At 43.1% G+C, this 15,350-nt stretch overlaps 2 protein-coding genes across 2 annotated transcripts; both read left to right on the top strand.

Moving 5' to 3' along the window:
* The first annotated feature begins 13 nt into the window (after window positions 1-13).
* creb3l3l (cAMP responsive element binding protein 3-like 3 like) lies at window positions 14-5,567 on the top strand. The gene is made up of 10 exons (XM_048236590.1): window positions 14-133; window positions 1,068-1,256; window positions 1,962-2,298; window positions 2,792-2,910; window positions 3,023-3,115; window positions 3,306-3,412; window positions 4,280-4,348; window positions 4,482-4,566; window positions 4,717-4,810; window positions 4,911-5,567. The coding sequence occupies exons 2-10, from the start codon at window positions 1,119-1,121 to the stop codon at window positions 5,276-5,278; spliced, it is 1,410 nt and encodes a 469-aa protein (XP_048092547.1). The 5' UTR covers window positions 14-133; window positions 1,068-1,118; the 3' UTR covers window positions 5,279-5,567.
* A 4,280-nt stretch (window positions 5,568-9,847) lies between these two features.
* On the top strand, window positions 9,848-11,383 carry gadd45ga (growth arrest and DNA-damage-inducible, gamma a). Its single transcript, XM_048236589.1, has 4 exons — window positions 9,848-9,998; window positions 10,103-10,204; window positions 10,315-10,525; window positions 10,643-11,383. The coding sequence occupies exons 1-4, from the start codon at window positions 9,949-9,951 to the stop codon at window positions 10,754-10,756; spliced, it is 477 nt and encodes a 158-aa protein (XP_048092546.1). The 5' UTR covers window positions 9,848-9,948; the 3' UTR covers window positions 10,757-11,383.
* Window positions 11,384-15,350: the final 3,967 nt, after the last annotated feature.

Genomic DNA, 15,350 nt, shown 5'->3' with positions numbered 1-15,350 from the left:
GACGCAATTTTTGCCTTGTTGGAGGGTGATTTCATCAGGAAGGCAAGACACCCTGCGGTTTCCTATTCATGTGACTGCTACATCTTACGCTAGTGTTAACAGTAGTAGGCATACAAGAGTCGCGACACAAAAGGTAAGATGATTCATAAATTCCTGATGTATGTGTTTTCAACGCATTCAAATAACCAATGCAAATGTAGACTCCGCTATGGTAACGTTAGTCTTTTATGCAACATAGCTGGTTGGCGTAAGCTAACGAAGACACTATGTTAGTCTTGTTAATGTTAGCCTTGGATGTCAAAATAGAGCTCGTCCACTAGTGTTAGATTACTCACTACTAGTTTGACAGAACTGGTTTGCTGAACAACATGCGTTTGGCAGTTGGCACGTTTTACTTTGGTATTGCTTTCTTGGTCCCAAAGCTAGCCATCCTATTTATTTGGGTGAATAGCATTGTAACCTTGTCTGAGGAAATGACAGATTACAAGTTTCCTGTTTTTGTGGCATGCATCTGACGTGCTAATGTCAGCGTCGTATATGTGCAAAGCTTGACGGATAACTTAGGGCAAAGTCCTGCTAGAAAAGCATACATGTCAGCACACCTGGGTACAACTGTAGCCAATTTCAACGTAACGTGCATGTGTTTTTAAAAAAGTAAGCGCGTCCATTTATTTTATTCCTGTCTTTGATTCTGATCTATCTAAAAACGAACGAAACACGTATGTGTCATGCTCGTTTTAATTTCATGAAGTGTGTACGTTTGGTCTGAATTTCATACATAAATGTACTGCGGATGTGGCATCGTGCTTCTTTGTTATGTTTCTGGCCTACATGTGTCATGTGGTATTTGTAATGGGTGGGGATACCATTATTTTATGGCAGGGCGACGTCCGCGAGCTTATCTTGTACAATACAGTATTTATTGCTTGTTCAGCATTAAATATATTAAGTCTATAAAAATGCATGTTGTTCGTAAGGTGTTGTTGGTAGTGGCCCACGTGTGGGCGTTTTAATGTTGGCATCCTATTATTCTAAGTAACAACACCGTTTGTTTCCTGTAAAACCAGCATTTCAGGGTCTACGGTCCCTGTTGATAATCGGTGAATTCTCCATTCACAATGTCTCTCCCTGACAATTTGCCGGAGATGGATGGAGCAGACCTGCTCGGTCTCCTCTTTGAAGACCAAGACGTTGGGACCCAAGGTCCATTATTCTCTAATGGGGATATGCTTGACGACTGGCTGTCAGAACAAGATGTAAGTCTCTGGGGAAATAATCATAGCATGTTTGCACAATTGATTTTTTATATCTCATGTAATTTATTGTATTTTGGCATTGATATCTGCTTTTCTCTTCAGTTTTTGAAAGGTTTCCACTTTTAATTACACACTGCTAGAGAATGTGTGCCTTGACAATATTGCAAATGTTGCCTGCCTGTTGTGTAGAACACATTCTGCTATAATTGATTTATATCTTTTTGTCATAAGTCGATAAACCAGTCTGCCCTACAATTAGAGTTTATACAGTTACAGTAATTATCTTCTTAAGTAATTACAGTTGACCATTATGTCACAACAGCTTGTGGTATGCGTTTTAAGGAAAAATGCTTTGACGTCATTGTGAAAACAGGGTGTGACTGGGAGGAGTGATTGGAGTCATAACTTTTTGGCAGGCTCAGTCAACAAGTATACCCTTCAGACTTCAATTGCATGTGCTTCACAATATAATGTCTACCAGATGTTCTGGTTGTGTGTAATTGTGACGTTGAGGTAAATGCGGCGTCACACAGTGTATGTGGCGATAATGAAATGGTAATAATGAGCAGAGTTAGAATCCAGACCTCCTAGTCTCATCTCATGCATTTTCCTCATCGTGCTTTCTCAAATGCCAAGACTCAGTCTGTACTGACAAGCTCTCTGTACTTGCCGTCCAAGTGAAACCTGACATGTGTGCCATTTCAGGTGCTGAACGCCATGGACACGGAGGACTTCCTCAACAGCCTGCTGGGCGAGGAGGTGACCGCCGACGCATCGTCCTGCCTCTCGCACTCGCCCTGCGGCAGCGACAGCGGCATCTCAGACGACAGCGGCGGCTGCGGAGGCGCCGGTGCCAACTTCGTTTGCCCCAGCCCCCAGAGCAGCGACACGGAGCTGGCCTGCAGCCCTGTCTGTATGGACGACTCGCCCGAGGTCCTGGCTGTCCAGTCGGACCACAGCTACTCCCTCATACAGAACGACGGCAGCATGCTCGAGAGCGTCAGGTCCGAAAGACCCGACTCTGACGTCTTCATCGATCTCAGTAAGAGATGGATAGATACTTTATTTATCCTCACAGAAATGTAGGCGTCAATAGACCTCTGAAGTTCACCTACAAAGAGGACCCAAAGCTCTCCTTATATGGGCAAAGATGGTACCTGGATCTCCTTATTTGGGCAAAGATTGCAGTTTTTGGGTCCTTTTGTAGGCGAACTTCAGAGGTCTGTTTAGAGTTATGGACTATAGAGGTCTCCCACCTGTTTTCCTCTGAGAGCTACATGAACTGAATAAGATTTGTATGCTTTTTAAAGGTTCCTTTCAACTCATTTACATTCTCTTTTTGTAGACTGTGAATTTGATTTCGTATGAATTTTAACATGTTGCTGGGTTATCAGATTTATGAACATCTTCCTCAAACCTTTTGAAGAGCTACTTAGAAACAGGTGGGGACCCCTGCTGTGAACTAGAGTGGACCCTAATGACTTTTTGTTTTTGACCTGGATTGCAATATGTATTTTCGTTTATTTGTTCTTCAGATGACCTGGAGGAGGCCATGATTGAAGACGACTGTTCTGATGAGCTTGACTGTTCTGATGAGCTTCCCTGCTCTCTCACAATCGAGGATTCAATGTATCAGAATAACTCTCCAGAGCAGGTATCGGGAAGTCAGTTTTACACCACAAAAATGCTGCAAGAATAATGCTGGATTTTTAGTCTTGTCTTAGCTTTAAATATCTTTTACTGAGATGTGTATGTGTGATCTTTAGTTCCAGTTCAAGGAGATTGTTCTTACTGATGAAGAGAGGAGGCTTCTTGCAAAAGAAGGCGCTACGATACCAAGCCACATGCCTCTCACAAAGGTATTTTTAACTTTTGGTTATTATGACTTTGTAGTGTTTTGCTACATATCCTTGAAGCAAGTCAATAGGGTGAACCTATGGTACTGTTTCTGAGAATTTCTGAGTCTTAGTCTACTACCCTGAAAGGGTTGTTAGAAAAAATTTAGACAACACAAATGCAGTGATTCCTTTTTGTTTTTTTATTCGGAAGGCTGAGGAGCGAACGCTGAAACGTGTGAGGAGAAAGATCCGGAACAAACAGTCTGCCCAGGAGAGCCGCAAGAAGAAGAAAGCCTATGTGGATGGTCTTGAGAACAGGTAAGAATGTGTGAGGTGCTGAAGTGTCTGTGACAATAGACACGATTACTATAGAATGCAGAACAGTACAACAGAACAACTGACTAGACCAGAGCCTGTCTACGGAGAGCCTTGGCACTTCCTATTAAGTCTCATTGTATCGACATTGGTTGCAGTTCCATTAGAATTTCACTGGGGGTGATCGCGGGCGAGTGCAGGTTGAATGGGGGTCTATGGAGCTAGATGGCTAAATGTATCTCTTTCACCTGCTTGTCGTGGAAGAATCGTAGATTTTATTGTAGTTTATGCAAGTTCAATATAGATTTTAGATCTAAAGTTGAATGAAAGAGTACTTATGTCCTTTTCATTTCTTACAGGTTGGGTTGTTGTTGCCCATATCACGCTAGCATTGTGCTAATGAATGACGTCATTGACATATTTGAAAGGCTTTTTAGAAGACTTACATGACTTCAAAAAATATAACAATCAACAGTGTGTATTTTCTTTGCCTCTCCTAGCGAATGCAACATTCAAATTACTACTCAAAAAATTATATCAAGAGAAAAGTGGATATTGAGGGGTAAAGCTCCATAGACCTCAATGCATTCTGCTCTCGCCTGCGAGCGCCCTCAAGTGGAATCTGAGGAGGAACTGCAACCAGTCCAGAAACCGGAAATAACCAGACAGTGCCAATTCTCTTCCTATTAGACATTCTCTGACTAGACTACATACTGTTTGCTGCTGCTTGCTTTGGATGCTGCCACTCCTGTCTCAGGGATTGTGTATAAATCAAGAGTACCAGAGATCTAGATGCCATAAACAACATGGTAATGTAGTCTATCAAATTGTAAACTGTAAATCTCAATTTATTGTGCTCCATTTGTGTAGGGTTGCAGTGTGCACTGCCCATAACCAGGAACTACAGAAGAAAGTCCAGCTCTTGCAGAAGCAAAACATGTAAGGCAACCATTCTTCTCAAAAGCCATTTTATCCTCTTAAGTTTCTTCTATAACCAGCAGCTTATTATTATATGTGTTCACAAATGTGTTCTTAGTTGTGGTTTGGTTATTTTTGTTGTGGCACATTTTAGGTCTTTAATTGAGCAGCTCAGAAAACTTCAGGCCATTGTGAAACTGTCCACAATGAAGACCACCACCACCAGCACCTGTGTTATGGTAAGTAGCATTTCATGTATTCAGCTCTGTTGTTCTTTAGCATGGGAGCTAATAACCCTGTTTTTATTGTCTGGGGGTTTGATCAGTTTTTTTATTTTAAGAGAGGGCCATGTATATGTTGTTGTTAATCATGTTTTTTTTGTTTTACAGGTGTTCCTGTTGTCCTTCTGTTTGATTATATTCCCATCTGTGAATCCATTTGGCAGCAATCAACAAAAAGGAGAGCTGTATGCTCCCTCACATGGTGAGTCTCCCAAGCCGTAAACTAATCTGTTAGCTAAAGTCATCCCCAATCAGAGTTGTAGACTTTAACTCAAATTCACTCTACCCTCAATGTCCCTCAGTGATTTCAAGGAACATCCGCTCCCTGGACACGTCAGCCGAGCTGCTGCTGGAGGTGGAGGACGTGGACGTGGGTGTGGGAACGCCGTTGGTGGACAACGCCATCCTCTCCAAACACAACCAGACGCCAGGCGTGCAAACGGTGGAGCAGCCCGACTCGGAGACCGGTGTCAACAGCAACTCGTCGTCCGACTTCCCCAACGCCGCTGCCCAGCAAGACCTGAAGCCGAGCACCAACAGGGCCTCCGAGGGCCACTGGGACGCTGCCCCCGCACCCGTCGTCTACGAGGGCATCAACGCCAAGGAGAACTGGATCGACCCCAAACCGACATCGGTCATCTTACAGCAACACCGTTCCGATGAGATGTAGGCCTGAAAGGGATATTTTTGTTTTTCTTTCCTTTTTTTCTTTAATTCAGGGATATTACTCTCTGAAGGGCCCCATAAAAGACCCTTATCTTGACCTCTGTTCCTAGTGTCCTATGGGCAACTTGTGCAATTCCTGTTATTTGTAAGCCTTGATATATGTTTATAAATGTAATTAATTAACTCATTGAATGCCAAGCTGTTTTCGGAAGCTTTGTCCTAGAGTGCCAGCAATCTAGACCATTGTTGATGATTTTTGTACAGCCACAGCATATTCTGTGTTATAGCTATGAACACATACAATGGCTCGTTTAAAAGGTGAGACTTTAAGCTCTCAGTGGGTGCAAACCACTGGAGATAATGGAGATATAACGTCTTTCATGAAATATTAAGTGTTGCCAGTAAACTTTCCGGGAAGTGATCAGTGAGACCTGGCGAGACTGCCACCTAGTGATAGACCCACGAAAATGGCCTGGTTTTGAGAGGACGTGCATGCGTCACTGATTCGACCCAAAGCGGCAACCTAGTTATGATAAAATGTCCACATTGTGCGTTTTCATGAGTTTTCGATCGTCATATATTTCATTTCCATTCTTCACAGAGTTCCCAAAATCACACATAAGGTGTGTTAGAGTGTCTAGTTTCGTAATTTAAAAAAAAAAAAGCTAAAAACGTAATATTATGTTTTTGGCACTCAACGCATTGGAAGGAAAAACGTAATATTACGTTTTTGGCACTCAATGAGTTAACAAGATGAGATTTCACACAGGGCCCTTCAAATGAAATGTCATATTTTTTACTGAGCTTTTGACTGCACTTTCTTTATGCACCTTCAAAGCTACTTCCTGTGTAACAGGCCATGTCATGCCATGTCATGCAAAGAGAAATGTAAGTTTGTCCCTCAGTGTTCACGTTTGATAAAGTGATGGGCATGAACTCATCATGTGCTCACATAAAGCCATTGCTGGGCAGTTCATTAGTTGTATTCATTTCCCTTGTAACAAGGGTGTCCATGCTTGTAGTATTTCTTCAGGTTACTTAACCTCTTTAGATGTTTGCCATTGGCTTGAATTGCTCTTAAATAACGAAGGACTGTCCAGTGTCCACCCAGCCCCTACCCACCCCTAATTTCTGTTCTGTAATTTATTTTATTTTTGCTTAATGTTTTTTTTGTTTAGCTGTAAATATGATTTGCAACCATTTTCTGCTAGCACTATGTTGGCTTGTAATCATCTTTCAAAAGGTTGTGGGTTTGGATGTATCTAGATTCATCTAGATTGGTTCCTGAAAATGTAATGACCTGCTTAGTCAGTGATGCATTTAGTTATCTGTAATTTAGTCACATTATGTATTTTATTTGTGCTTGTAAAGGTATGTTATGGGTCCCTTCTTTAATTTTTTCACCTGTTCATGATAGTGTAAGGAAATATTAATGTTATAAAGTAGCACTGATGTATCCTAGCATAGACTGTGAATGTGTACATCTTTCTTCAGATCATGTTACTGAAATTACTCAATTCAAATGAATGTTTTATTAAAAAGGTCTTAAAGCTTGATTACATTCTGTCAATGTTTCTTTGTGTGGAGTGTTTGGACCTGGCAGGTTGATGTGTGCATTCTGAATCACTTGTGCCACCAGGGGGCACTACAGAACAATGGTGATGGAGTGAACTGGACTGGAAAGTGATCGCAAACAGACAATGGAAACGGAACAGACAGATCATAGCTTGTCAGACTTTCACAAAGCACAGGGTAGGCCTATAGTAGGCTAGGCCTTAACTAGCATACCAAACGTCAGATAGCCTTATTTTGGTCAAACAGTCCTGCGCAAGTCCAGGTGCATCCTGAACTGTACTGTAGATGTTATAGTTACATTAGATTTTGGGACATTCTATAGAAGTACTATAGGACAAAGAACAGGCTACAGATATTAATAGAGGTGTTACAAACCATCATAGAAGTATTGTGTATATCTTTAGTTTGTGATGTGTAGTTAGTTTTAGCCTAATGTTGCGGTCATATGCAGTTTCACCATTGTGATTTCCTTCCTGTATACACTAAACAAAGTTATACAACAGTATACAAAGGGTCTGGGATGTTCGAGAGGGAGAGGGGTTAGTAGGCCTAAAGGTTATCGCCACAGTTATAATTCGGTTGCACCTAATGGAAAGACATCATTCAACCTGTCCTGACCTAACTGTTGTATGGTAGCCTATCTATGTTGTAAAGTCAATTAAACTGGAGAGCTTATTAAGAAAATACATTCTCCCCTATCTTGGATTAGTGTCATATTTTATTACCTGAGTTTGTGAACTCTATGGTAGGAATTCAGTGTGTTTACCTGGAGCCACTGGTTTGTCTTTGGGAGACTATCTGGGCCAGACAGCCCAAAAGCTGAGAGGCCAGTTGGCATGGGTCCTGCAGGAGAACAGGCCTGGATAGGAGCAGCACCTGCGATAACACCTGTACATCCAGCAGGTCCCTGGTGTGCAGCACAGAGGAGGTGAGAGGAGGCAGGGTGTTAGTGGGAGGAGGTGAGCAGATGGAGAATGAAGAAATGTGCGGAGGAAGGGAGAGTGTAGAGAAGAGAGGAAGACAGAGATAACTAGTTATGAGAGCTGTTCAACACATTTGCATGTAATGACACAAGCAATGAAATAAGGCCAATTTGTGTTGTTTGTTTGTTGTTTAGGGGTAGGACTATTCAGCAGGGAGCCAGTATAGTGCATGTTGACTAACATGATGACATTAGCCATTGGAAATTTAAAAAAAAAAAAAAAAAACAGCAGACATTTGTACAAAATCAGTTGCATCGATGTTCGAAAGCATTGGTATTTGGTCAAGATGGGGAGAAACTGCGTCAATGATGTGGACAAGTAATAAGATGATATATGGAGTTTGAACAAGCAGTTTTGAGAATTACAATTCTGAGAAATGCGTCAAATCATCTGAGAAAAAACTGTAAGTGACAGTGGGATCATTCTGGCCATGCATGCGTGAATCAAGACACAAGATGACCTGAGGAAACCATCTTACTTTTCTCAGATATTCTGATGAATTGAACTAAGCCATGCCAAAACTTAAAATGGTTGATAGTCTATAGCCTACTTAAAATCTCACTGAAATCTATACTGGAAATCTCAAAGACACAGTGCATTGGTATGGATGGATCATGGGTGTCGACGGGGAATTGTCATTGTAGCTAAATACCGCAAACATCAACATAGTTTACTGTAAATATTTAATAATTTACATTCTACATAATAACCTTGACAAGTGGTAGGCTATTGTGATGCTCATTGATAAACAACAGATGGCGCCATTGACTTTCTTATCGGAATGACTAGGTCACTCTCAGTGACAGAGCAACACTATGCAGTTCAGTAGCCTAATGTTCGAAGTGTGCATTGGTCTGCATAATTAGATTAATGCCATCAAAAGAAAATCACAATATTTATTCGCTTAAATTTGCACTTTGTGAACAAGGTGTAACTTTCAACCAAAGATTGATAACGCAACAGCGTAGGACTACATGTTTGTACGACTACCAACAGATGGCGATGTAAGATAACTTAATCGTGGTGTTGTGGAGGCTGAGCAATTCACAAAACTAATTTTGTGCAACAGCCACTTACAGTCTGCAAAAATATTAATTTGCTGGAATCCCCAAGACTACATTGGTTAGATAATCAAAGAGTGATGTTTGCATTTTCGGAAAAGAATATGACCCAAAAATCCTCAACAATGATTTAAAGCCATAGGCCTATTCAAATGCCAGTTTGGCAAATTATTTTTATTGTTTAACCTTAAATCTAGAAGTTACTGTGCACTCGTAAAGACACTTAAACACAAAGCACTTTTTTCAGGCTGTTGGGATGGCAGCTAAAAAAGGGGCAGTTGCTCGCTGACAGAACAAAAGAAGCGTCCGCTGTAATAACCGAGTGTCGCGTGTGCCTCTTTTGTGAGACGCTTTCAGCAGAAAGCAGGTGGGGCACGCGCTCATTGTAGGGGTTGGGGGTTGTTTCCTGCACTCAGTCGCCACACGCCAAAGACTTGACGAATTAGGGGATGTCTTTGCAAATGCAAATAAGAGGCGTGTGTCAAGCACAATCAAGAATTGCCTATGTGGGGTTTTTTTTGTACCAAATACAAATGTAACAATGTCGAAATGCAATGCTGCATTATTCCTATAAAAGTGTCTTACAGGTTTTGCAAATTGTGCTCTTTTGCCTATGCGCAGACTGGACATTGTATCTTAGGCCTACATGAAAAATAGCCAATTATTATCATGATTGTTACTGACCAATTGTATTAGTAAAACTGGCCATTGGAGCTCTTACGGCTCTTACAGTGAAAATAAGCGCAGCCGCTGCATTTTCACTTTTGCTATAACTCATTTATTTGTACAGAAGTACAGGCTATTGACACGGGCAGCCCAGATTGCAGTAATCCTCCCACGTGGGGTGTTTACAGGCAGAGAGTGTTGTGGTGGTGCGGAGCAGGAGCCAATCAGCGACGACGATTGCGAGAGAGTCAACCCCACTGCCGAGAAACAGCCCTAACCCGGTATTTAAGCGCTGACTTCTCTCTCTGTTCTATCTTCAGCCCAGAGCGCACACAGTGAACGAACTAGGACCTAAACCTTTCTGGATACTATACTAGCCTACATCAACCATGACTCTTGAGGAAGTTCACGGACAAGATAACTCTGAAACAACTGACAGGTAAGGCACTTGTTTAGAGGCATTGTAGTGCATCACAATAATGAATGCATTTACTGCGCAATTGCTTACAATAGTGACTTAACTCGTTATTCTCTTTTCCACAGAATGCAGGTCATCGGTACTGCTTTGGAGGAGCTACTCGTTTCGGCGAAGAAACAAGACTGCTTGACAGTCGGGGTATACGAATCAGCAAAAGTCATGAATGTGTGAGTAAAGCAGCTAATATCTTTATGGAACCTGATAAGTATCTTTACTATAGTTACATGAAAGGCTTATTTGAATCCGTTTCTAACCAAGTGTCATTGTCATTCAACAGTGATCCAGACAATGTGGCATTCTGCGTGTTAGCGACTGACGAGGAATACGAATGCGACATTGCCCTCCAGATCCACTTCACCCTCATCCAGGCTTTTTGCTTTGACAATGACATCAACATCGTGAGGGTGAATGACATCGAGCGCCTTGCCGGTATTGTTGGCACTGACGAGTCGGATGAACCTAAAGACGCTCACTGTATTCTTGTCACGGTAAGCTTTGGCACCGCTTCAGTTCCTGTTTGACCTATCATGCCATTTATGCTGCAGCTATTTGTAGGTTAAGTTCGTGTTTGGGTCATGCTAATTTTGTGCGCCTTGTTATTGCAGAGCCCCAATGTGGACTCGTGGAAGGATCCTGCTTTAGACAAACTCCGGCTGTTCTGCGAAGAGAGCCGCGGCATGTATGAGTGGGTGCCGACCATCACCCTCCCCGAGCGCTGAACTGGGTCACTTCTCTACGCTTCTGCAACAGAAGGAGAAGGAACCTGTTCCGAATCACCGAGTGTGAAGTTCCCACTCTGATAGCGGAGGATGCAAAGCGTACCTCCAGATTTTGGGGACTCTCTCTGGAATGGCGTGCTGGCGCTGAAAGAAGAAGATGGACTGGATGGGTACAGGAAAGTTCTGGGAAAGTCGACGAGGAGTTGACCGAGTCGAGACGGACTTATGTGTTGGATACAGTATGATTCCATCACACCCTCCACACTCGCAATCTTGGATGGGAAAGAAAGATAGAGGAGTCGAAACGTCAAAACTGGAATGTGGATAGATGGACTTTGAGAGTTTCTAAAGGGAAACAAGGAAGGAACTGGACTGATGCATGAAATGAACCTGAAATGGCATGGTGGATTTTATAAGATTATGGGACATTACTGATTGAAGCAATGGTGTTAGCTTCCCCTGGCAATGAAGCTAGTTGTTTCTGGATGGACTTTCAGACAAAATCACTGAGTCATCTTTGTTATGCCGAAATGATGGAAAAGAGATGTTCTACAGTAAAAACAAAATGCAATGATGCTGTTAAACAATTTGCAGACATAAATAAATATTTCAAAAGTTTATCCATTATCACTTGTGTCAGTTGCTTGTTTGGTATGTAATGTAATGCTTGAGCAATGCAACATGCAGAAAAGAATGCTCCATTTGTTCAGTCATGCCAGGCTAGTGAGATACGAGACTGCACACTAGGCAGATTTTGCAGGAGGAATGGCAGGCTGTTAGCAAGCATGCTGCTGAGACCTAGTGGGAGAACAGTTGCAACATAGTCGTGGTTAGGCCCCATCTCTCTCTCTCTCTCTCTCTCTCTCTCTCTCTCTCTCTCTCTCTGACACACTTGCTCCTCTCTTTCAGCCATGCACCCTGACCTTTCACCAGTCTGCACCAGCTGTGTAAGAGCTCGGTGCAGTGGGGGTCTTCGGTGGACAGTGCCAGGACCTGCTGGTGCAACATCTTATTGCACAGTCCAGTCCACTGGGTACTGCAGAGAGAACTCCCCACATGCAAATGTGACAAGCCTATTTGGACACATGTGCTGAAGTCCTCTCGATTGCTCTCAATGTATTATGCAAACGCAAGTGTAGTAATACTAAATTTGGTCAGCTTGCTTGTGTAGCTGTGCTGTGTAATATATGCAGAGGCTGATTGTTAGCAGGAGCTGCAGGGCCAGCAGCACATAGTACAGTGTAGGCCCAGCTCTGAAGGTCAGGTGCACCGAGGGTAAATGCCAGCTGTAACAGGTTCTGCTTAGATTAAAGCGTCAGAGAGAAAAGGAAAGCTGACTAACTTCACACCCACACATATACACAGATACGTTCACACATACACACACACACACACACACACACACACACACAAAATAAGACACTGATTTTTATCTGCTCACTCTACAGTTAAGACATCACTCAAAGGGTTATCACAGCTTTTTTTCCAGCAACTGCACAGATGAGTGTACACACTCGACACACGTGTGCTGATGATCAAAGGAGTTGGGGGTGGGGGGGGTTCAGAGTAGAGATTTGCAAGAAAGCAAGAGGTAGTGGAGGCTGTGGAATTCCCCCGGGTCATTGGGCGTCCAGCCTGCAGCCAGTCTCACCCACATGACAAGCATTACAGGAATGATCCTTACAGGAAAGGAGGGCAGGCCTCCTGCCGTTTGCTGTTCAAGCTGAACAGAGGTTTCACAAACATGGGCAGGTGAGATGACCACTCGTGTTAGGCGTCATCATTTCTCAGGCAGTAGGATACTTTTTCAGGCCATGGACACACCAGCAGTCCTCTGTTTATAACAAACTCAGCACCTGCGGAAACATAAGTGCAAAACACATATTATAATGCTGTGCTTGCTGCTATTACAGAACTATCACAACCATAATACTGTTTCCTGTGGATTTTAGAATATATAAAATTGCGGTTGTTTTTGCCACAGTAACTTATATAATATGTCTGCACCTGATATATATATTCACAACTCTGAGTGCATATGTGCAGGCACAATATCATATTCTACATTTATAAGTTGCTTACACCACACAATTGAAATCAGGAGATGTGAAGATCACGTGTGGCAAGTGGGACATCCTCTTCTTGTGTGGCTGTGGTTCACATGGACGTGTGGTTGATGGAAACAGAGTGCTGTCAGGACGCGCAACTCCATGAGGTTGCGTCTTTCCGGTCCACTTCAGCAGTGCTGTCATATGATTGATGTCAAGTGACAGTCAGTCAGTATGAAATAGCTGTATCACCATTGCATTGAGAAAAATGACATATTTGTTAATAGATCCAGTAACTATGATTTTTTTTTTCAAAATTGGAATTCATTGAATAAGCTCAACAATTAATTGAATTGGCAGTTTGACAGAACTGTTTGTAATTTCTGTCAAGGATGTTGTGTTGTTTTATTCTTGGAACTGGTGTGCCATGATTAAAGGAAGAAGCCATTAGACATTCAAGTGTCAACTCACACAGGCAGCTTTGAATTGAGATGAATTTAGTTTCACTTGTATTATGATCACTAGATGTGACATTTAGCCTTGGTTGGTGTCTGCGCTCCTTTCAACTGCCCCTTCAGTTATATTACTCTGTCTCTGTTTGTGTCACACTACTTTCAGTAATGCTGCCCTTTATCCATGTGCAGCAGGTGCACTTTAAACCAAAACTAACAGAAAGAAGCTAAACTGAAAAAAAAACAAAAAACAGAAGAGATGTGTTGCAGATGGAAGACAACAAAGAAAAACCCTCCTCCTCCCCTCCCCTGATTCATGGTGATCTGCTGCTGCCGCATGACTTGAAGCACAACAGAGGCACTGAAAAGAAACACACATCTGCCAAATACAACACACATGACTGCAGATGATGCAAAAACACAAAACAGCTCTTAGACTGTTTTGCAAACCTGACTGGCATGATATCAGAAAACAAAGCATTTTGACACTGGGAACAAAGCACAACACAATGTTGGTGGTGTCAATCTGTGTTGTCCTCAGAAGCAAACTCCTGTTACGTGTCGTTGTCTCCAATTCAGTGAACGCCACCTTCTAGAGTTGGCTCTGAGTGCCTTTTTGACTGGAGCTCCAGACGGGGCCATACGGGACAGTGTGTACTGCCTGTCACCTGGGAGAGATTAATACCATGACCTCATGGGCCTGTTCAGCACGGCTGGCTGCATGCCCTGACTCTTGCTCCAGTGTGGCATGGGCTTCCTGAAACGTCTCTAGGGTTCAAGGGTTCCACTTCCAGGGGCTTCCATGGTCCAACTTGTTTGCAATGTCGATTATGCAGTTTGAAATAGTTTTCAGTGTATTTGTTTATCATTTGATTTCATGGTTGTTGTGACCAACAGAGGATGTCTGTCTAATGTCTACACATCGAAATGCCCAGCATGCTTTAAAGTATTGTGTTGAACATTTTTGCAAGCCTGAGACCTGGGCAGACGAGGCCAGTGAATGCTTACAAACCTCCTTTATTCTTGTTCTGCAGTCTGCATAGCTCTGAATTCTCCACCAGGGATCTAGGCTTGTCCCTTTATGTAACCTGTAATGAGATAAGTGAGGTGGAGGGGGCTGTATTGGGTGAGCAAGCGCTTCCAGAATAGCAGCAGCAGAAGCAGCCATGCTGAATATCCGCAGTCCTCCCAACACCTCATGGTATGAGAACAAGCACTTGGCCCTGGAAGTGGGGAGTAGGGAAATGGAGTGGTTATGCAGGGGTATTTGTCCAAGGAATTTGATCAGTGGCCCATTTTAATCTGTGGTAGGATATAGTTAAAAATAGCATTAAGCTTGTGGCATGACAGGGTGAACACAGGGGCGCCTCTAGGGGGAGGAAGTTAGGACGATTCTAAGGGCCCGGCACTGACAGGGGGCCCCCAGAGAGCCCCCCCACCAATAATACTATAGGCTATATTATCGGAGGGCCCAGAATTATTGTCTGTCATAGGGCTCAAATTATCTAGCAGCACCTGTGGGTGAACAACTTTGAAGTTTCAAGTGTTTTTTTAAATGCTGCCTAAAATGGATTGGCTAATTTGCCTCAGTTTGCCATATAGTGGAGCTTCCTCTCAGGCATATTTGCAAAATTCTTTTTGAGTTTGACCCATCTGGGTCACGTCTTTGCAGAGGAGGTGCCAAATCCCGCACTCTCCTTTTAGAGATGTGGCAGGCTCTATTTTCGGTGCCGTCGCAGCACTCGACAAACACTTTCGCCACGCTCTCCCTGTGCTTGTCCTACAATGGGGTGACATCACAGAGCTATCCGGAGATGAAGGAGCGCCGGCCGGCCGCCATCACAAGGCCTGTGATATGAGCAGCAGGCATCCGTGCATTCTCCAGATATTTGGCAGCTCCTTGCGCATTCTCTGCGGAGTCCAGAGTTAGCAATGGCCTAATAGGGGCTGGCGAAGGGTGGTGCCTTGCGACGTCGGAGAAATGCCTGGCATCCAAGTGCCCGCCCAAACAGACCCTCACATAGATGCGGTGCGAGATCACAATGCTATGTGTGGTACTCCAGTGAACACCTAACAAAAACATCATCTTCAAAG

Source organism: Alosa alosa, chromosome 24, assembly GCF_017589495.1.
Source record: "Alosa alosa isolate M-15738 ecotype Scorff River chromosome 24, AALO_Geno_1.1, whole genome shotgun sequence".
NCBI lineage: Eukaryota > Metazoa > Chordata > Actinopteri > Clupeiformes > Clupeidae > Alosa > Alosa alosa.
Note: the sequence above shows the minus strand (reverse complement) of the source record. Positions and strands in the feature narration are given on the sequence as shown.

What these genes read in the sequence shown, in the direction of transcription:
- creb3l3l (XM_048236590.1), top strand. Translation starts at nt 1,119, where the DNA reads ATGTCTCTCCCTGACAATTTGCCGGAGATGGATGGAGCAGACCTGCTC. An exon ending in GCCACATGCCTCTCACAAAG is followed by an intron (nt 3,116 to 3,305) that starts GTATTTTTAACT and finishes TTTATTCGGAAG; the next exon opens with GCTGAGGAGCGAACGCTGAA. An exon ending in CCACCAGCACCTGTGTTATG is followed by an intron (nt 4,567 to 4,716) that starts GTAAGTAGCATT and finishes TTTGTTTTACAG; the next exon opens with GTGTTCCTGTTGTCCTTCTG.
- gadd45ga (XM_048236589.1), top strand. Translation starts at nt 9,949, where the DNA reads ATGACTCTTGAGGAAGTTCACGGACAAGATAACTCTGAAACAACTGAC. An exon ending in TCAGCAAAAGTCATGAATGT is followed by an intron (nt 10,205 to 10,314) that starts GTGAGTAAAGCA and finishes GTCATTCAACAG; the next exon opens with TGATCCAGACAATGTGGCAT. An exon ending in CTCACTGTATTCTTGTCACG is followed by an intron (nt 10,526 to 10,642) that starts GTAAGCTTTGGC and finishes TTGTTATTGCAG; the next exon opens with AGCCCCAATGTGGACTCGTG.